At 43.1% G+C, this 23,361-nt stretch overlaps 1 protein-coding gene across 6 annotated transcripts in view; it reads right to left on the minus strand.

Moving 5' to 3' along the window:
* Positions 1 to 23,361, minus strand: part of AMPKalpha (AMP-activated protein kinase alpha subunit) — a 238,031-nt gene that overhangs the window by 37,361 nt on the left and 177,309 nt on the right. For all 6 annotated transcript variants that reach the window (XM_068382854.1, XM_068382877.1, XM_068382861.1 and 3 more), the window contains 3 exons: positions 18,843 to 18,920; positions 361 to 431; positions 38 to 209 (listed from right to left, as the gene is read on the minus strand). In XM_068382854.1, the coding sequence (XP_068238955.1) occupies positions 38 to 209; positions 361 to 431; positions 18,843 to 18,920 (321 nt within the window). The remainder of the gene's footprint in view (positions 1 to 37; positions 210 to 360; positions 432 to 18,842; positions 18,921 to 23,361) is intronic.

The following is a 23,361-nucleotide window of genomic DNA, read 5'->3' on the forward strand; positions in this document are numbered from 1 at the left end:
AACTCAACTATAGTATCATTGGAGATAAAGTACTTACTTATCCTTTCATTGTATAAGGCTTCATTAACTTCATTTGAAATTATCTTGAAATCTAAGAGATGTGATTTATAATCAACTTGGTAAAGCTGCAGGGCCATGTGTACATAATTGGAATTTATAGGGTTCTTCCGTCGAACCCTCACATGGAAGGGGTTGACAACTTTCCACTCCTGAAAATAAGATGCAAAGCTCTCTTAATACATATTTTTTGGTCATGTAATACCTGAAAATTAATTTAAATCATTGCTGCATATTCATAACATGAGAAAATATACTGTAGGTACTTTAGTATTATAAATTGCAAAAACTGAAATTACTTACAAACCCTAGAACCTTCATAGCCTTGTAAACTTCACTCATGATGTCTAGTGGTTTGCTCTGAGAACGGATACCTGAAAAAAAAACATGGATCACATTTTCAGTAGAAAAACATATATCTACAATATACAATATTCCCTCACATTATCATGGTTTGCGTATTGCACCCTCAGTACATCATAGATATTTCTGTTGATACTGTATATGGAAATTTATACGAGTTTCTGCAGCCGATAGGTACTTAAATTTTTATAATTTGAATTACCTCACACTTTGTCAAATCCTTATAATGATGGGCTCACATCTATTTCATTATGATGAAAATTGCGATATTTTAGTTTTGACTGTTTAAAATGTGTTTTTAAGTATATTTATTATCTTTATGTAATTGTCTTCAATTTCTGTAAATATACTGATGACTAAATTTTTTTCTTTAATTACAAAACCCTATACATTTTTATCTTTTTATGATCTGCTAAGAGAGTTTAGATTTAATCTATGGGTCTACTTCAATTGCTAATTCAGGTGACAATTGCTAATTCAGGTGATTAATTTATAAATAGCACGAAAACTTCAAACAGTGGCTAACAGCATCAGGAAAGAGAAAAAATTATTCATCTCACAATAATTTCAATAGCAACTCTGCAATACAAAGATGTAAGCAATTGTATATAGATTGTCCTTATAGATGGATTTAATCGTAAACCTCAAAGTTCTAAATAGCAAAATATAACAAAATTAAGAAATACTTTTTATGAAAAAAAAAGTGAATTTGGGTAAATGCACAAAATATCAAAGTTGACTTAGGTTTGTAAGAAAATATTTACTTAAACTCAGGTACGTGAGGAAGATAAGTTTGGTCACGAGGAACTACAAAAAATTTTTGGTAAATATAAGTTTATGTTACTTGGATAATATTTTTTTTCAATTCAGTTAAATTGTTTTTAACTAAACTATAAAAACTATTGATAAGGCAATGCAGTATATAATCTGGCAATGCAGTACATGATCTCATCTCATAGTGTGGTATAAAAAGAAATGTAAAAACTTTCTTTGTTTTAGAAATGAGTATTATTTTATGTAGTAAACAATTTCATGATTTAACTAATATGACTTAGCAGTGATGTACAATCACACTGTTCAAATACCACAATTTTTTTCAAATAAAAACAATTGACCTTCTAGAAAGACAAAAATCTTATAAACCTCATTATGCTGTGCTCAAGCATGTGGTAACACACAAAAGGATTACATTACAACAATAAAAGTGTTTACATAAAAACTGCTCAATAATGGAAAAATATAAACCCCTGTAAAAGAACTACTGTACAGGTATGCTCATACTAAATATGTTATTTTTATTAATAAAATAAATTTTTGAATATACTTACCCGATAATCATGTAGCTGGCAACGGAGTTGACAGCTACATGATTATCGGGTAAGTTTAATATTGAAAAATTTGACATTTATAATTGGGTTAGCATTTGGCATTTTTTTAATTAGGCCTGCTTTGTTTAAATGGTTTCTTGTTTATTTAATTCATGCCTTAGCCTATTGTCATTTTCATCTTGTTATTTGACAACACAGTATTGCATCAGCCATTAGACATGACATATGCATAAATTTTCTTTGAAAATTTCAATCCTCAACAATGCAACATGTCAAAATTTTATTATAATTTGCTAATTTGGGATAAAGGATTCTCAGCCTGTATGCTGTACAGTAGTGTTTATACAGTACTATGTGGATTTTAATGTATCATTGGGGGTGGTAAGAACTTACACCCACGATAGTCAAGGGATTACTGTACATTCATAATACTTCACTCAATTTCATAAAAGGCAATTCTTTATAAAATGCCTCTCAGTCAGGGGGAACAAGTAACCTTTACAGAATATCTGCTGGTTGACTACTATTAAAATTCTTACTTGAATAGGGTGTGTGTGATACATAATCTCAATCTAATGAGCCTGTATGATAGATAAGCAACAATGCATATTACAGTAGCCTGTCAAATAAAAAAAAATGCTTCAGGGTTCTGGCATTCTGATGAGTAACAAAAACCCTTCCAAATGGTTTACACTTGAATGCTTATTAAATATCCCACAAGTAATTGGAACTTTATTTAGTTTCTAGCCATAAACTTAGGTGTACTTTACTACAGACTCATTAATTTGCAAAGATTTATTTATAATGAATGTATTATGTTTGCAAAGAAGGACAATAAAATCATCATGATTATAAATACAGTACTGCACTGTACAGAAATCTCAAGTTGAGATGTTACTGTATTATGCTTCTAGTTAGACATAATGCTTTAGATCCCTTTAATCTTATTTGTAATGTCAAGTTCAAATAATTGTATCACCTGTAATTAAAAAATCAAATATTTTAAGTAATTTGTATTTTTCCTAACAGTACTTACCTCGAACTACTTTCTTAGCAGTATCTTGAATTCTCCTCCCAACCGACCAGATTTTTGTGTAGTTTCCCCTATTTCCGTTTTCTCTAGCGGGGTCCCTCCGTGGCGGATGGATACTCGCCCTAACGCGACCCGGGTTAGCGTGCGAGAGCATGGTCCTAGATCTCGGTCGTCAGTAAGCTTTGATAACTATAACTTTGAACTCCTGTAAGACACTCGGGGATGACTGGGTGGACAATATCCCGAAAGTAGTTCGAGGTAAGACTGTTAGGAAAAATACAAATTACTTAAAATTTGTGATTTGTTCCAACACGGAGTACTTACCTCGAACTACTTTCTTAGGAGACTTATACCTTAGGAGGTGGGAGTGAACTTACAGGCCGGGAGACCCGATATGAACTATCTGATTGAACCTAGATAGGAGGCTAGGTTCAGGTTGACCACAAAAATGGGGTACGAGACTCGGGAAGAACTACGCAAAAACCTCTCTAGTGCCTATGTAACTCATCTCTAACATTTCATCCGGGCATGGGCATCTCCAACGATCAACTCTCACATGGGCGGAGGATAAGGAAAGGGAACGGGGAAGCAGGAAAGGGGGGTAGTAAGGAGGATCTTGTGTCGGTTGGAATTACTTCCCACGGGCTTCAACCTTAACCTGTTGGAGCGAGGAAATGACTGGTCCAATGGAGAAGGAGTCCAGGGACTTCCTTGTACAGTCTTTCAGGTAATGGGCGGTAAACATAGATTGCCTGGCCCACGTACCTGCTTTCAGGATCTGGCCCACTGCCATGTTCTTGTCAAAGGCCAAAGAGGTGCTGAGGCCCCTGATGTCATGGGGCACGGTTTTCCTGGCATCGCGGAACCGTCGCTATCATAAGCTCTCTTTATGACCTGTCTCAGCCAGAAGGAGATGGTGTTTCTGGACACCGCCTTCTTTACCGGGCCAGCGGAGACAAACAGACTCTTGATCTCAGGACCGAAGTCTGGCTGGCCTTTCTAGGTACTTTCTGACCGACCTGACCGGGCACAACAACAAGTCTTCGGGATTGTCCCGAACGAGGGATAGCTGGGACCTCGTACGACAGCCCGTGTAGCTCACTGACTCGTTTAGCGGAGGCTAGGGCTAGGAGGAAGACTGTTTTAAGGGTAAGGTCCTTATCGAGAATGTTCCTGAGTGGTTCAAAGGGTGGCTTGGTAAGGAACTTAAGGACCCTGGCTACGTCCCATTGTGGTATTCTGGAGGAGCGGGGAGAGCACGACTGTTCGAAACTCTTTATGAGCATGGAGATCTGTCGGGATGCTCCGAGGTCGAGTCCCTTGAGGAGGAAGACTTGGCCCAGTGCGGCCCGAACTCCCTTAATCGACGGGTTGGATATTCCTAGGTCGTCCCTCGGGTGAACCAGGAAATCTGCTATCTCGTGAATAGACACGTCCAAAGGCCTCAGATTCTGGGAGGTGCACCACTTTACAAACATAGCCCATTTTGCCTGGTAGACTACGACTGATGATCTCCTTAGATAACCTGTCATTCTCATGGCAGTCCTTGACGAGTACCCTTCCTTCCTCAACAAACGCTCGATAACCTCCACGCGTGTAGCCGGAGGGACCGAGGGTTTTTGTGGAACTTTTTGAAGTGGGGCTGACGGAGAAGGTCTTCCCTGTCTGGCAGTGGCCACGGTGGAAGGATTGCTAACTCCTTTAGGTCTGCGAACCACTCTCTCTCCGGCCACCACAGCGCTACCAAAGTCATCTGCAGATTCTTTGATCGCCTGACTCTGTTGAGGACCTGTCTGAGGGTTCCGAAGGGAGGGAAGGCGTATGCGTCGAGACCGTCCCATGGATGTTGGAAGGTGTCCTCGAATGCTGCTGTTGTGTCCGGGACTGGACACCAGAATACGGGGAGCTGGGCGTTGAGCCTCGTGGCGAACAGGTCTATCACCGGGGACCCCCACTTGAGCAGGAGTGTCTGAGCTACCTCCGGGTGTAGGGACCATTCTGACCCTACCACTTGACCTACTCTGCTGAGGACGTCGGCTAAGACGTTCTTCTTCCCCGGAATGAACCTGGCCGTCACCTCGATGTGTTCTTTCTCAGCCCAATCTAGGATCTTTGCCGTGAGGTCGCACAGCTCCCTTGACTTGAGACCACCTTGTTTCTTCACGTAGGCTACTACGGTGGCGTTGTCGCACATGAGGGCCGTCGTGTTTCCTCGGAGACGATGAACGAACCTCATGCAGGCTCTTTAGACCGCTAACAACTCGAGCAAGTTTGTGTAAGGTCCTCTCCTCTTGGGACCACTTGCCTTTTGCTGTTTCTTTTTGGAGATGCTCTCCCCACCCCTCCTTCGATGCGTCTGTGAAGAGCAACATTTCCGGTGGAGAGGTCACGAAAGGCATCCCTTTTAGGGTGTTCGTCCTGTCGAACCACCACTTCAACATCTCTTTCGTCTCCGGTGACACGCCGACCACCCTGTGCGGAGTCTCCCCTGGGGACCAGAGTTCCTTTAGGTTCCACTGAACCGCTCTCAGCTTGAGTCTTCCCTGGGGGACCAACTTCTCCCGTGATACCAGGTGACCTATCAGTCTCTGCCAATCCTTGGCTCTCCTGGGTATGTCTGTTAGAAAGGGGTGAAGAACCTGATCCAACTTCTCGAGCCTCTCTGCGGAGGGGAATGCTTTCCCTAACTTCGAGTCTAGGACCATCCCCAGGTATGTCATCCTGGTGGAGGGGACTAACTGTGACTTTTCCATGTTGATGGTTATTCCCAAGTCCCTGCAGAACCGCAACAATTCTGCGCCTTGTTCCTTCAATACTGCCTCTGAGGCTGAAAGGAGCAACCAGTCGTCCAGGTAGCGGATCAGCCGGATCCCCTATTTGTGCGAACACCCTTGTGAATACCTGAGGGGCCGTCGACAGGCTGAAGCACAGGGTCCTGAACTGCAGAGACTGGGAACCCCACTTCACCCTGAGGAACTTCCTGCTGGAGGGGTGGACAGGGATCTGGAAATAGCATCCTTGAGGTCCAGGGACATCATGAAGTCCCTTCCCTCAAGGCTGCCAGTACTGACTTCGGAGTGTCCATTTTGAAGTCCGTCTTGCTGATGAACTTGTTGAGGGCCGAGAGGTCGATGACTGGTCTCCACCCTCCTGTCGCTTTCTCCACCAGGAAGAGCCTGCTGTAGAACCCCAGGGATGGGTCCTTCAATAGTTCTAGAGCTCCCTTGTTCAGCATGGCTGACACCTCCTCTTGTAGTGCTGCCTTCTTCAAGGGGTCCTTGGGTGCCAGCCATTCCGCTCGATGATCGGGGATCAAAGGGGCCGGCTCCGTCAGGACTACTACAGATCATGGATCCGCCCCGTTGTCCCGCCATGCTTGCCAAAAATGTTTGACGCATCCCCCTACCTGAGGCGCGGCTTGAACGGCCTCTCCTAGAGCTGGAGTACTTAGGCCTAAAGGAGGCCTGAGGGGTAGAACTTCATCTACGGGGGGGCTAAGACGACTGCTGCCAGGTTGACGAAGGGGTCTCTCTCCTCGACTGGGACGTAGGAGGGTGGGACCCTTCTGGTGCAACCCTTCTGTGAGTGGGCTGTCTCACAACCGAGTGTCTGGGGTCCACTGTCTCTTTTAGTCTCCGGACTCTCTCCATAGTCTCCTCTACTGCTTTCAGGGGGAAGATGGAATCGCCCCACACTGGCGAGTTCCTCAAACACTTTGACTCTCGTTCGGGGAGTTTACGGGACAGCTTGTTGAGAATCGTATCCCTCCTCCGCAGCACCCAATTGGCTGTCTGAGTGAGAGACTGGAAGGTGAGGAATTTCATAGCCTTCCCCCCTGAGCGTATTAGTTCCTGATGTAGAGCCTGGTTCTCTGGAACCGTCAGATCGTGGGACAGTTGAAAGCTCACCAATGTACAAGCCCACCAGTCTAGCCATGACGTCACATTGACGATGTCCTGGGCCGTATCTTCCATCATGGAAGCCTCGGCAGGAGAGAAGCACAGAACCTTCCCTGCAAAGGTTCTGTCTTCGGCGCTGCCTTGGTTGAGGGTGGCTATAGCTGCTTCTACTGTTCGGGGACCCGAGTGCTGACCGTCGCGGACGTAGAATCTTTTCTGGGTCCTCAGACCTGGGAGTAGCTTGAAGGACCCCTGGGATTTGAGGGAGTTTACCTGTCCTGCGACATACCTGTCAACGTGTTCCCTACCGAGCTTGACATCCGGAGCTAAGGGGAGGGTCAAGGATGGCTTTTGCTGGACAGGGTTATCCACCATCCTCCCCAACCCCGAGAGCCAAGCCTGCTCCGTCGACGGCTTCGGTTCGTCCAGGCAATGATGATGCCTGATGAGGGCCAGGACCTTCCTGTAGGAAGACACCCCATCTGAAGTACACTCACCGACGTCTATCAAGCCATCGACCACCTGGTCCTCCGCGCTGGGTGCATCGGCGAGCACGGATGGATCCATGTGGGAGGCTGCGTCTTCTTCCTCTGAGCAGATCGATGGAGCAGATCCGTGGAGCCGCCGAGACGGAGGTAGCCGTCATGGGTCTACCTCCACTTGGGGAGATCCGTGGGGCATGGGTCCCACGATGTACTACCGGATAGCCAGGGCACTTTAACTGAGCTGCCATGGTCCCGGGTAAGTAGGAAGAGCTACCGGGCCGACACAGCGGCTCTCTCCACTGGGCGGATGGAGCCGGTGACTTGGCGGGTAAGGGTATGGCAAAGCCGACCTGAGTCGACGGCTTCGACCGGCAGGCGGCTCAAGTGGTCGACATACTGGGCAGGGGCATAGGGGCGGCTCCAGAGGCCAATGAGGCAAACACTGGAGCGGCAGAGGCCCTGATCGACCCGTTATGGGGGGAAGCCGCCTGAGCCCACTTGTCCTTGGAAGAATGTCTATGCTTGCTCTTCCTCTTTGAAGACTTAGACTTCTTCCTGGAAGGGCCTGAACGGGAACGAGACTTCGTCTTACGGGACCTCGACCTCTTCCGCTTCCTTCTCGCCTCCCGGGGGTTGGAGTCTTCCGAAGACGATGAGCCGTACGACGACGATGAGGAAGAGAGAGAAGAGCTGGAGGAGGAACTGGCAGAGTCCTCTGAGTCCTCCATCACTGATGCAGGATCTTGGCGTTGTTCTACCGGCGTGAAGGGCTGCATGAAGTCAGGCGGGAGCGTTGACGATGGCGCCGGGGGAGTCCGTAGGGCCTTCCTTGATGCAAATCACCCCTCGAATTCTTCTTCCTGGCGCATCGGTGATTTAAAGGGCGTCCTTGGTGCCGTCAAGACAATAGAATCGGGGTCTGACGAACCCACCGGCTGCCTTTCTTTGTCTGCCTCTCGCCCGGGCGCTGTGGTACCTGAAACACATTGCCACGATGCAGGGGAAGGAGCCGTTCCAGCCTTCCCCCACACCGGGTCTTCGGTCGACAGGTCCTGCGGGCACCAGAGCCTCATCTCCCGAACACACTCCCGCCCCCCCAGCAGGCCCCCCACATGCCTGCGTAACAACAACAGTCCCCACATCAATAATATCAGACTCATGGGGAACAGCAATGGGCCGCTTCCCCGCAACGGACTTACCTCGTCCCCTACTCAGGGTAGGGGAAGGAGACGGGGAACCTCTCTCTGAAGGAGCGGCAGGTGACGCCAAAGGAGAAATGGCGCCTACCTTCTTAGGGAACCGACCAGGCCGCACACTCAGGACACGTGACTGACGGGGAACAAACACTACCCTGCACGAGGAGCACAAGGAATGAGGGTCTACCTCAGGCTTCGACAGCCACGCACCACAGGACTTACCGCCTTAGGCCCGGGGCAACGACGTTGGGATTCCGTCCACAAACGATTCACTAGGAACACCAAGCAACACAAGACACTGGGAAAAGGAGGTGGATAAAAGGGCACAAGGGAATGGATAAAAACACGAGGTAACCATGTGGTAACACAAAGGGTCGGACGGTATGTGAGAGAGCGCCGAGATGTGATCAGCGCCACAACCAGAAGCTTACTGACGACCGAGACCTAGGACCATGCTCTCGCACGCTGACCCGGGTCGCCTCAGGGCAAGTATCCATCCGCCACGGAGGGACCCCACTAGAGAAAACGGAGATAGGGGAAACTACACAAAAATCTGGTCGGTTGGGAGGAGAATCCCAGAAATCCTAAGAAAGTAGTTCGAGGTAAGTACTCCATGTTGGAACAAAAATATTTTCAAATATGGCCATTTGTGTCCTATTGAATGTTAGGTGCTAACAGCTAAACATTCTAGTTCCTAAACTTTCATGAAACTAACTGTTATGATGTATTAAATAGGTAATGAATATAGTGAGATTTTTGGTGTAAAGACATTTTAACATGGCAGAAAACTGGTCAGGTCTTGAGGGGGATTGTTACTATGTGCTAAAGAAAAGTCTCTGTCAGATCAAAATTAACAGAATTTTTTATAATATATATTATTATTTGGATACGCTTCTCTTGGTCACATTGCTACTAAATATGAAGCAAGAGCTGTTTTACCTTGACAAAAACTTTCTTTTTTTATCCGCTATACTCTCACCTCAAAAATTAAATGCATTTGGACTTAACATTTGACAAGCTTAGCAATATCTCAACTTCCCTGGCTGTGCTGGGTTTCATCAACAACTTAAAGTGCCCTCTCAAGTTCAACCTAATATGCACTGAACCTATTTTTATTTCAGAGACACATCCCTGTTAAGAGAAAATAGTACAAGATGATCTACTGTTTTATAATGATAGTCTTTAATTTAGTAGCCCCCTGCTATTGAGTGTGCCTGTGCCTGGTTCATCATATGCCATAGTCCCTAGCCTATCTTATGATAACATTAGAGGTAAGATCATGATGAAAGCTGCAAAGACTGTTGTCTGCCCATAGATTCTTACCTAACTTCCCTCAACTATAGCACCTCTTTTAGCCATGACTTGATCTGAATATCTCTCATGCTTGCCAACGTAAATTCTGACAATCTCCCTGCATTATATTTTGTGAATGAGATGTTAGCTCCTCTAAGCAATTTTCAATCAGTTAAAGAATTTAAGTTAATTCCTTTACTTGCCTATGCATCTGGTACTAGGCCTTCTTTATCAACATAAGTGTGTATGAAATTTCTTGACTATTTTCAATGCACTTCTCAAGCCGAGTTATCAAGGCTTTTGCTTTGCCCTTTTCCAGCTATGGCACTTATTCACCTCCCCCAAGGAGGTGAATAAGTGAGTGCATTTCCTAGTCCTTCAACCTTTACTTCCTTCCTACAGTAGAGATTCAATCTTCCTAACCTGTTAAGAAGAAACCTTACAAGCCATTCTTAATCCTCAAGGGAGGGAGAACTATCCCTTCTACCCTAGATTCATTCTTTCTGAAGGCTTGACCCAATTTGGGCTTGGAACCTGAACTCACTTCTATACAGTATAGATTTGGAGATTTCTGTAAACAGAGATCCTAACTTATTGCGACATAGTCGATAAATTAGTTGAGGATAAGGATAAACGTAACTTTTCAGCTTCTTTGAAAAAAAAGGTCTACTTCTCATAATGAAGTTGGTGCACTTAAATAACAAAGCGCTATCCCAGCTTCACATTCCACGAAGCCAATCCTCATCACATCCATTCATATTATATATAAAAGTCCTACAGCGGTGGAATGATGGATTATTATCTGGCTAGCATCAGCTTGGAGGTCAAGAACAAAGACTTCATTATATTCCAATGGATCAGACAAGAATTGAAACTTCAACAAATTCTGAGTCTATTATATATGTTGGTGTGGTACTGTTATAAACACACATTATGGTTCCAATCAAATGTCTCTTCAATGTGTTATGTATTTTAGACTTGTAGGTTACTTCTTCTGAATAAGTCTAAGTAAGTTAACTTTAAAACAGTTTATTAACATCTCCATCACAGGAGTATAGATGGTTTGGTCGGATGACCATTCCGTATGAGCAATTGACAAGAACTAACTAAAATATCAATGTTGATGATAACGTATAGTTAGTTATCTCAGCATTTAATGACAAATGTAAACACAACATTAATACAGGAAGGCACCTGGATCCGGTCAGACACAACTCTTCTCACGGTTTGTTTTGTGTTTACTCTTCATGGAAAATGTTACATTGCAAATGGTTAGCTTGGTCTTGACTTTCGCATCCTGCTTATGACTGACTTGGCGTTCTCACACTCCTCCTAACTTCTACATTGACCTCTTGGGTCATGGATTTAATTATGTAATTTATAAACATTACATATATACAAAAGCAAAGAATCATTTATATTGTCTTGAGCTCTGGTAGTACAGTATTCACGGTCCTTACTATGGCTGAAGATCTTAGTACAAAAGATAATTGTACCTTTCCCTGCAGACAATACCGACATGCCTGCCAATAGTCTAGAAGTTTTGAGGAATACTCATGGTGAACATGTTCATGAAACTAGATATTTTTCTACTCTCAAGTCCTGGTCTCTCTGCCATGAGCTGTTAATACCATGCAATAGGATTTTTCAATCCTCAACTTCTATACCTTTCCCTACTGGCTGTAATAAAGGAAGATGGGACCAATTTCCGAGCATCAACCTGTGCCAGGATGGCTCTCGCCAAACTGTTCGGGCCCAAGGGCAAAAGGGTTTTAAGACCTGTGGCCTCTTCTGTCAGATCCTTCTCTATTGCATCTTCTCAAGAAAGATTTGCTCAAACAGCTGTACTTTCTTTGTCTACACTAAAACTCCTCTTGCTTTGTCTGACTCCTTGGCAGACTCCATCATCTTCTATGAGCAAAGGAGTTTTTGAGGAACAATAGGATATCTATTATTGCCTCAAAAGGACAGTCTGACATCTGCAAGCATTCTCTAACAGTATCTACTGATATAAATACTACTGGGATATCAAATTCCAATAACCTTTCAAGACAATATTATTTATTTCCCACTTTCTAAAGTATGCTAAGAACACCTTTGAACTGGCCATTAAAGGATATAGGTCTACATTAGTATCTGAGCTAAAGCAATGGACTTGACCAGTCTAACAGCCTAGATCTACATCTAACATCCCATCCTTTTATTTCTAATTGAGGCTCCTCCTACATGTAAGCATGCTTCTTGTAATCTAGATGTGGTGCTTGAATATATCTATTTGGGCCTCCCCCTAAATTTATTAATTTTTCTGATTTTTAAGAATTATCAGTTTAGAATCCATTTTTTCGGTTTTTAAGAACTATCACTGAAAACCCTCTTCCTAATAGTTCTTGCCACTGCCAAGAGGGTACATAGAAGTCATGCCTTGTCAAGCATACAGGAATCATCTCTACTAAAGTCAGAATTCAGGGAAAAGAAAATTACCAGACCAAAGGCTTACCCAGGCACATAATTCTTTTGTTATTTTAATATTGTTTTTATCAATAAAAATAATACTAAGCCTTCTCTAAATTTCCTTGGTGTGGAGTTTTAAGGAACATATCAGTACACATCCAGTCAGACCTTTAGGTTTGCTGGCTTGATGTTCTGTTATTTGATTAATCGAAAGAAGCCTTACCTGTTGCGCCAACTGCATGTAGATTTACCACAAGATAGTCACATCCTCAGGACTTCACACTTGGACATCATCCAGCATCTCCTCACTCAGAGGGTTTTTGCAACCAGTGGCAAAACTCATGCCTGGATACCTCAGGAGGTCATCATCCTCAATGTACCAGGCAAAGTGAACGATCTTTAGTCATTGGTTGTGGAAGGGGTGTCTCACCTCTGGGAGCCAATAGCCCTCTAAATGTCGAGTTTTTACTACACCTCCGAGAGGAAAAATTGCTGTGTTGGCTGTTAGAGGCTATTTCTCAGCCTTGAGTCAAGTCTTTAGACTGAAAGAAATCAACATTTCCTCTTCAGAAGAGTTGTCTATGCTGACATGGAACTTTGAGCAAGCTTGCCCCCAGTCAGAAATTAGACCTTCTCCGTAGAGCATGATGCAAGTTTTCCATTCATTTAAAGGAACTCCTTTCCTTCATCTTCCCTTTTCTCAGGGCACAGCATCAGTCTTCTCTGCTAGCTGCATCTCGATTTAACTGCAGGTAAGCCCCATATAGCTGCTTAGGTATTATATCCGGTGATATTTTGGTTACGTCCGGTGATATTTTGGTTACGTCCCCATTATCCTTATGGATTTTTATCAATAAAAATAATACTAAGCCTTCTCTAAATTTCCTTGGTGTGGAGTTTTAAGGAACATATCAGTACACATCCAGTCAGACCTTTAGGTTTGCTGGCTTGATGTTCTGTTATTTGATTAATCGAAAGAAGCCTTACCTGTTGCGCCAACTGCATGTAGATTTACCACAAGATAGTCACATCCTCAGGACTTCACACTTGGACATCATCCAGCATCTCCTCACTCAGAGGGTTTTTGCAACCAGTGGCAAAACTCATGCCTGGATACCTCAGGAGGTCATCATCCTCAATGTACCAGGCAAAGTGAACGATCTTTAGTCATTGGTTGTGGAAGGGGTGTCTCACCTCTGGGAGCCAATAGCCCTCTAAATGTCGAGTTTTTACTACACCTCCGAGAGGAAAAATTGCTGTGTTGGCTGTTAGAGGCTATTTCTCAGCCTTGAGTCAAGTCTTTAGACTGAAAGAAATCAACATTTCCTCTTCAGAAGAGTTGTCTATGCTGACATGGAACTTTGAGCAAGCTTGCCCCCAGTCAGAAATTAGACCTTCTCCGTAGAGCATGATGCAAGTTTTCCATTCATTTAAAGGAACTCCTTTCCTTCATCTTCCCTTTTCTCAGGGCACAGCATCAGTCTTCTCTGCTAGCTGCATCTCGATTTAACTGCAGGTAAGCCCCATATAGCTGCTTAGGTATTATATCCGGTGATATTTTGGTTACGTCCGGTGATATTTTGGTTACGTCCCCATTATCCTTATGGAGGAGATATGGAGTCTGAGTAAAGCCAGTGTGTACATTCGCAAACCTATTGCTTATATATTTCCTAGACAGTCTCACGTTAGTATTCTCACTCACTTGCACTGGCCGTTGACCCTATGGCATAGTTATGTCACTGGTTAACAAGGCGTAATGATGCTCATCTCAGATGTTATCATGCTCAGATGTAGCAATCCCAGGTAGTAAAGTTCCAGCTACTTATAAAGAGGACTTTCACCCACCATAGGTCGAGTTTCCTATGTAAAGAACGAGGGTTTGTATTCGTTTCAGAACAAATGACAAATTTGAGGTTATTTTGTATTTTTCTAACTAAACAAACCTTAATTCTTTACACAAATTTTACCTGCCATCGCTTACCCCCAGAAGTTCCGTCTATAATCAAAGTGGGGTTGTTGTGTGTAGGGGGGGTCTTCCCCACTACTACCACTAGTAAGATCCAGTTGTTGACACCTCATTAAAAGTTTTTATAACTGTATTCCAGCTTATGCTGGTTTCAATCTTCTATGTAAAGAATTTAGATTTGTACGGTTAGAAAAAATACAAATTACTTTAAAATTTGTAAATTTTCAGTTACAAAAATGTAATTCCAAAAATAAGGAATGGCTTCAGCCAACTTATAGCCATTGAAATCATAAACAAAATACTTAATGACAGGTGGTGAGCGTGATTGAGTAGCCCCACACACCCACCTGTCAGACTTGACTTTTGACCTTTGGCTTAGGATCGAAAGGGGTGTTTGAAGTGGGAAGTTTAACTTTAAAAGACTCTGGATTGTATAGCTACAAAAAGTACAAAATACCCTGAAAATTTATTATTTACTTCTACACACAAACTTTTCCTCTTTAAGCCTCTGGTGATCCCAGCTGTGACAAAATCGCTCTCAGGTTCATGACTTGCAAACTTTTCTAAGGCTGGCAATGACGTCATGTGTCAACCTACTTGCATTGATGCTTCGTAGTAGGTTGGTCAGGACACCAGCCACCCGTTGAGATACTACTTCTAGTGAGTTAGGGGTCCTCTGACTGGCCAGACAAAACTACATTGGATCCTTCTCTCTGGTTACAGTTCATTTTCCCTTTGCCTACACACACACCGAATAGTCTGGCCTATTCTTTACATATTCTCTGTCCTCATACACCTGAAAACACTGAGATTACCTAGCAATTCTTCTTTACCCAAGGGGTCACTGCACTGTAATTTTTCCGTGGCCACTTTCCTCTTGGTAAGGGTAGAAGAGACTCTTCAGCTATGTTAAGCAGCTCTTCTAGGAGAAGGACACTCCAAAATCAAACCATTGTTCTGTAGTCTTGGGTAGTGCAATAGCCTCTGTACCATGGTCTTCCACTGTCTTGGGTTAGAGTTCTCTTGCTTAAGCGTACACTTGGGCACGCAATTCTATCTTATTTCTCTTCCTCTTGTTTTATTAGTTTTTATAGTTTATCATACATATACCAAGGCATTTCCCCCAATTTTGGGGGGTAGCAAACATCAAACAAATGAAACAAAAAAGGGGACCTCTCCTCTCTACGTTCCTCCCAGCCTGACAAGGGACTAAACCGAGTTCGGCTGGTACTGCTAGGGTGCCACAGCCCACCCTCCCCCGTTATCCACCACAGATGAAGCTTCATAACGCTAAATCCCCTACTGCTGCTACCTCCGCGGTCAACCAAGGCACCTGAGGAAGCAGCAGGGCCTACCGGAACTGCGTCACAATCGCTCGCCATTCATTCCTATTTCTAGCACGCTCTCTTGCCTCTCTCACATCTATCCTCCTATCATCCAGAGCTTCCTCCACTCCATCCATCCACCCAAACCTTGGCCTTCCTCTTGTACTTCTCCCATCAACTCTTGCATTCATCACCTTTAGCAGACAGCCATTTTCCATTCTCTCAACATAGCCAAACCACCTCAACACATTCATATCCACTCTAGCTGCTAACTCATTTCTTACACCCATCCTCACCCTCACTACTTCGTTCCTAACCCTATCTACTCGAGATACACCAGCCATACTCCTTAGACACTTCATCTCAAACACATTCAATTTCTGTCTCTCCGTCACTTTCATTCCCCACAACTCTGGTCCATACATCACAGTTGGTACAATCACTTTCTCATACATAACTCTCTTTACATTCATGCCCAACCCTCTATTGTTTACTACTCCCTTAACTGCCCCCAACACTTTGCATCCTTCATTCACTCTCTGACATACATCTGCTTCCACTCCACCATTTGCTGCAACAATAGACCCCAAGTACTTAACCTGATCCACCTCCTCAAGTAACTCTCCATTCAACATGACATTAGACCTCGCACCACCTTCCCTTCTCGTACATCTCATAACCTTACTCTTACCCACATTAACTCTCAACTTCCTTCTTTCACACACCCTTTATATGGGAGATATTTATTTTAATATTGTTACTGTTCTTAAAATATTCTATTTTTCCTTGTTTCCTTTCCTCAGTGAGCTATTTTCCCTGTTGGAGCCCCTGGGCTTATAGCATTCTGCTTTTCCAACTAGGGTTGTAGCTTAGAAAGTAATAATAATAACAATAATAATAATAATAATAATAATAATAGAGATAGAAAAAGCATATAAATTACCTACATGAATGAATGAAGTACAAAGTGCATCATCAGATCCTTATATGGTTAAAATAGGGTGACTTGCTTATTGGTGGGTAGTAAGTTCTCCTAAAACTGAACTGGTTGGCTCTTTTTCTTCCAGAGATATGTCAGTCTCCTTGGTGCCATACAGGAGCAAAGAAGATGACTCCATATGCCTATCATATGGATGTGTAAGCTGATAAAGCATAACCTGTATTTGGTAACTTTAGCTGGTACGTGGTCAAAGGAGGAATCTATTTCCCTGAAGGGGTGAGCAGTCCAGAGTGAAAAACTAGGCAAATGATGATAATTGGGTTGGTATATGTTCCACCAGCGTCCCCCTCACTAAGGAAGGATCTAGTCTAAAGGGGAGCTCAGAAGTGTAACTTATTGGCATTGTCAGATCCAATATGTAATGGTATATACAAGCACTTCATCCCCAAGAGAGGGCATAGGAAAGATGAAGTAGAAGAGCTAGTCATTCTACTTTTCATTTCAGACCTGCACCTACAGTACACATAACCATAGATCAGATGCTTCCTTTTCTATGAGGGAGCTGGATTGGCTACATAACTTCATGAGCAGCCACCACAGGACCAAGAACTAAAGTGCCAAAGGGCTTGTGGGTACACTCCCGTAAATAAAAGGCTGTGTAGTCATTGGCACTTCCAAACTCCTGCCATAAACACCTGGCTGACTTAAAGATTTTTCTTGAAGGCTAAAGGTAGGGCCTATACCCCTGACTTTATGACCTCTCATCCTTGTTGGTACCTCAACCCTCTCACTAGTCGAGGCTCACGCTCTATGATCATTTCATGAAGGCATTAAGTGTTCTTTAACACCTCTTTCTTGATTCTGCAGATGGGGAAGAGATGGAGAAGGTCTTGATGCAGGTATCATGAGCAGATAGGTTTTGAATCTGAGCCTCAATATCTGGCACGAACTTAAAACAGAGTCTTCCAACCATCAGGGTGGGTTGTTACATAAGAGAGACCATGCAACTTGCACTCTTCACCAATTCAAAGGCTAGGAAAAAAGTCTTGATAGTTAGAGCTCTGTTTGATGACCTTCTAATAGGCATATTTAGGTAAACTTGAAAGCCTTGAGAAAAAGGGTCATGTCCCACTCCAGGGTCCTGAGGTCTTAGGGTGGGCAAGATTGTTCGAAGCTCCTCACGAGCATGGACAACTTCACTAGAGGAGGAAAAGTCTATGTCCTTTAGTCGAATGACTGTACTTGAGGCTGATCGGTAGCCTTTTACAGCTGTGACTGAGAGGTGCTTCTCTCAGTGAAGAGAGACAAGGAAGTCAGCGATCTGCATTCGAGATGCTCCGACCGAGAAGTATCCCTTATACACCAATCACAGAAGATGGCCAACTTTCCCTAGTAGACAGCTGCAGGGGACTGATGCAGGTATCTAGATATTTCCAGTGCTCAGAGATGCTCGATAGTCTCTAACCATGAAGAGCAAACGGATTGGTGGTACCTAGAAAGGTTCAGCTGACAGACAAGTTTGGTCTATAGGGTTGGCACATAGCTATCTGGGAGATACCAGGGTTATTGTTAGGCCTAGCACAATCAAAATTCGATTGATGAGCCAGCAGATTAAGCTGAACGAAGGAAAGGCGTGTCCAGGTGATCCCAAGGGTGTTGAAAGCCATCTATGAGCATGACCCATGGGTCTGGAACAGGGAAGCAAAACAGTGGATGCTTCCTGTTTAGCCATGTAGTAAACAAGTTGATTCTTACAGGGCAAGAAACCTGCTGATCCTTCAAACCTGCCCATGGCAGCTGAGCCCGTCTCTTGCCCGCAATATATTTGGCTGATAACTCTACAGCATGGTACACTACTCAGATGTGCATCTGCTTCGTCAACTTGTACAGGGGGGAAGGAGAGTGTGCCCCTGAGGGTTCATGGCATACCAACACCAAGGTAGTTGCCATTAACCACTAGATTGTCTCAATATTTCACTAGAGAAGTCAGGCTATTACAAGGAAAGAAAACTTTTTTTTTTTTTTAGTTTTAGAGTAAATATAAGTACTAAACCAAGCTTTGAGGTAAGCCCTATGAACACCAGGGGAGCTTCACTGAAATAGTGTAGATAATTGCAAGAAAGTAGTAATGAGAGGGCACCAGGTCTAAAACCCAGGTAAGAATTTGAGTGATTGAGGAAGAAAAGGTGGGGTAGAAGCTATAGCAAAGGAGTGTGATAAGAAATAGAACAAAATGCAGCAGGGTAGTACTATATGGAAATTTTTTGGGAGGATGCCTATTAACCTCTAACAAGCAATGTATGTACAGTATACTGCATCTCCTTTACCTATCTTTTTGGGTATTTCTTGCCTCAACTGATAACTTCCATAGAATTTCTGCCCTTATTTCTAATCTCCTTTATTAGTCAAATCTCTCTCATTCTTATGACGAGGCATACTAACAATTTCAGTTTAAACAATATCAAATGTAAATTCTTCATGAATACCAAGGAATTTTCATACTCACCAAGATGCCACTTTGCTCTCTTAACGGGTGTTCCTTTAGGTACTCCTCTGTCTCCACTAAGTGCCCTTTCACGCAAAGCTGTGAACAAAAAATAAAGATTAATCCCAATGCACACTATATTATTGATAGGATAATCAAGTGCATTTATGACTTCTATTATCAATATCTCTAGATTCAATAAAATACCAAAGATAGATTTCTACCATAAATTAAAGTGTTTTTACTTGATTTAGGTATTTGAAATCAAGAAGCAAAAGAAGCTTGAATAGGTTATCCAGGTTCTTTCTACATACTGTAAACACCAAATTCATGAGTTTAATCAAGCATTTTTATGAGGTTTAGATAAAATCTATGAATGTTAACACCAAACAAAACTCAAATTAGGATTGTTAGTAGGTCTACCAAGATCTTTTCAAATAAATTGTTTCTTTGACTACATGCAACTCAATTAAATTACTGTTTTCATTCTTGGTTGCAGTCTGTTTTTTTTTGAGAAACATAGCTGGTCTATTTCTTGTTGATTGCACAAAAATAATCAATATACTGTACTGAGAAAGCTTTTCAAGATTTGAGACACCTCTCTATTCTAAAGTATTTTCTATTCTTATAAAAACTAAAAAAAAAATCTATTATGCATTCACTTCCATCATCAGCTCTTTCAAAACAATATCATATCACTAAGAAAAATACTTTTCAAAAGACTGAAGCTCAATACTACATCAAGAGCAATTTGAAATCATATGAATGGTTTCAGTTAAGAATGTTATCAATGAATAGAACTAGCTAGAAATATATTGTTAAAATATTGCAAGGTGTCCTTTTACAGGAAGAATTTTCAATCTCAGACTTTATAAAATATAGATCAATGCTGAATTTGATACTGAAGCATCCTCTTCAAGTATTATAACAGATTTCCTGAAGTCTGTCAGTATTACAAGGCCTAATTTTTAAAGTGTGCTTTGAGAGCATAAGATGATTTTGTCCTTATCACCTTACTTCACAGCTAAATAATTTTAAAACTTGTCTGTTGCAATTTTTTCACTTTCCCTCTTTAGAAATTATAGTATTCATTTCATGTGATTATAGTTTTCTTAGGCCAGTAGGAGCCGTACCAATATATTTAAGACAAACTATGGACATTACAGGTAGGGCCCTTAACTGGCTATGTGGGATTAGAATTCCTATTCATCCTCTGTCCAAAAATACAATATAATTTCTAGTTAAAACTTTGGTTAAGAAGCTCACCAATAATTGGATTCAAATCTTATATTAGGAACACAGCATAGACCGTAATGTTTCCATCCTGTACTACATTTGACGAACAAAATTTTTCCGTGGAGAGGTCAATGACCGGTTACCGACCCATTGACTTCTCCACTAGGAAGACCCGACTTTAGAAGCCCGAAGAATCATCTCAAAACGATTCGAGCAATGCCAGGGCTTTTAGCGATGTTGGAAGATTAGACAAAAACTTTATCAGTGAGCGAGTTGGGAGGTGATGGTCTTGAAAGGGTAATAAGTAACCTTCCAATAGGAGAAGGAAACTCATTACTCATACTTCAGCCCTGTCTCTCTCTGGTAGGTTACCCAATGGCATGATAGGCATTCCCCTGCTTTGCAGCTGCCACCCTTCCCGGAAGAATCAGGTTGGGTGGCTCGAAAAGGTTGTGCATGCAGAGGCCCTTCCTTACAACTGACCCAGCAGACATGGACAAACCCTACTGTTTGGCTACAGTTCCCTTCGAAGGGACAGGGCAATTGAAGGAGACTGCATGCTAGATTAGGGAGTCCTGCGAAGCAGTCCTCCACTTCGCCACCGCCCGCATACAACTCATCGAAAAGAGAGATATTGCCAACCAAACCAAGGAGTTTCAAAGCAACCGAGTAACCTCTGAACCAACTTGTTTTGAGAAACAGGAAACCAAAGCATCCCTTCTCTTCAAAACTCAGTTGCCCCAATAGTTTAGTGACTGGTGTGCCAGGAAGGTCACTGCTTTCCCATGAGACAGCACAAGACTATTGTACAGTACTTCTCTGAAGACTCCAGGATTGATAACCCTGTTGACTTGGCTAAGTCAATTACTGCACCTGACCACTGAGCCAATCAACAGCTTGAAGAAAGGCCATGGCCACCAACTCTGAGGCCAAGAAGGACGTACCTTGCGCCTTGAGTCTCACCTTGACCTTCTCCAAGGAATCCCCCCCTTTCAGTGCACACATTGATGGGTCAACCTGCAGAGGATATGACACAGCATGCTCTGGTGCAAATCTTATCTGATTGGTTGTATTCGAGAGATGTCAGATCCATAGATGTGATCGTCAACTCAATCAAGGGCCAAAACTAGCCAGATCTCATATGGGCAGCTCCAAGAATAGCCTTGACCCTTGAGTGGTACTGAAGGGCTGATCAATGACCGAGTACCTCGTACTCTCCCCTCTGCTGATTGGGGCAGGGGATGGCCATGGCCCTGTGCCTGGGAAAAAATTCCTCTGCCCCCCAACTCTTGGTCGTCCACTGTAAGCAAGCTTGCAATGACCACCTTGAGTGGTACCATCCTTTCAACTTTATCTACTAAAGTATAACAGATTAAGGGAGGAGCAGGAGTCCAGAGTCCAGGTAGGGAGGGAGATGGTAGGTGCCGAAGCTTCTCCATAAACCGTTAAAAAGAAAATATACTGAGCAATACACTCCTGTCCTACCTGGCTACTGGGGTAGCCAAGGTAATCCAAGCCCCGCCCCCAAGCACACGAAACACTGGCCTCTGGGTCCTACCCTGCCCTGAAAGAGAGGTGATGTCACAAACGCCCATTCCTTACAACTGCGACTGACTTTCTTGGCCATCTTTTACCTCTTCCTCCTCTTTTTGTAGAAGTGTCAAAATCAGAGTCAGAAGTTGAAGAGGATGGCAAGGAGGAAGAGTTGGAGGAGGTAGAAGAACCTCACTTGCAAGCATAAGAGTCAAGGTCTGTGCATTCAACAACGACAACACTCCCCCGATGGGAAAAACAGGGGTTGCTCCAACAGAAATAACAAAACTGGGGAACTCTGCCATAGGGTAAAGGTCAAGCACACTCACAGGGGCTTTGAAAACAGACACAAGCAGGGTAACAGGTACAGAGGGAGTGGGATACATTGCTTCCAAATCCCCACACAAAAGGAAAGGGATGACTAACACAGGTGTAACTGGGTCAAGGGTGAAGTACAAGGGAACACCTGGCAACACTTACTTCCGACAGCAAGGCAATACAGTACGCACTTTCGACCCCAGGGCCTACTTATCTCCAATCTTAGTCGTGACAACTACACATGCTGGAACTTTTCCTGCCTGTACTGTACTGGTGTTACATTATGAGCCTTAACAATACACTTGGGCTTGGGAGGGGACATTACTGGGGTTACCGACATTTTGGGCACACTAACCATGCCTTCCACCACTGGCATAACCATTGGAGATGCTAGTACTGGGGACACTGGGAGAGAGGTGGCCTTAGCCAGCTCCCTCCACAAACTTGAAGAGGACTTACCTGAAAGACCTAAGGAACCAAAAGCCTTTTTTTAGGTCAAACTCATTGAGTGGTCTGAGCAGAAATGGGAGAAGAGCCTCCAACCTCCAATGGTAGTACCTTGGCCAGGGGACCAGCCACCTATTGAGATACTACCGCTAGAGAATTATTGGGTCGTTAGACTGGCTAGACTACTACATTGGATCCCTCTCTCGGGTTACGGCTCATTTTCCCTTTGCTACACATACAATGAATTGTCTGGCCTATTCATTACATATTCTTCTCTGTCCATATTCACCTGACACCACTGAGATCACCAAACAATTCTTCTTAGCTCAAGAGGTTAACTAATGCACTGTAATTGTTCAGTGGCTACTTTCCACTTAGTAAGGGTAGAAGAGACTCTTTAGCTATGGTAAGCAGCTCTTCTAGGACACCCCAAAATCAAAACATTATTTTCTAATCTTGGGTAGTGCAATGGCCTCTGTACCATGGTTTTCCACTGTCTTGGGGTAGATTTCTCTAGCTTGAGGGCACACTATTTTATCTTATTTCTCTTTCCCTCTTTTTTTAAAGTTTTTATAGTTATGTATGAAAGAGTTGCTTTAATATTGTTACTGTTCTTAAAATATTTTATGAAGGATGAGAGGTTTGCATTCAGATCTTCCCAGACTGTACTATCCTGTATGTAGTACTAGGTATGCAGTTAATACCAACAGTCATGCCTTCTACATTATAAGGCTCAATACTACACAGTATTCTAGAAGTTCTATTCCTGCTGTGACCAGACTGTAGAATGATTTTCCTAATCTGGTGGTTGAATCGGAAGAACTTCAAAGTTTAAAGCTTTGGTAAATTCTTCACTGTTGAGTAGGTTGACAGTCTTGTTTTATATTTTTTATGCAGTATGACTGATCTATTTTAATGTTACTGATCTTAAGGTATTTTATATTTCTTATTTATTACTTATACTGTATATGGTTTATTTTCTAGTCCCTTATTTCCTTTCCTTGCT

This window comes from Palaemon carinicauda, chromosome 1 (genome assembly GCF_036898095.1).
Source record: "Palaemon carinicauda isolate YSFRI2023 chromosome 1, ASM3689809v2, whole genome shotgun sequence".
Lineage (NCBI taxonomy): Eukaryota > Metazoa > Arthropoda > Malacostraca > Decapoda > Palaemonidae > Palaemon > Palaemon carinicauda.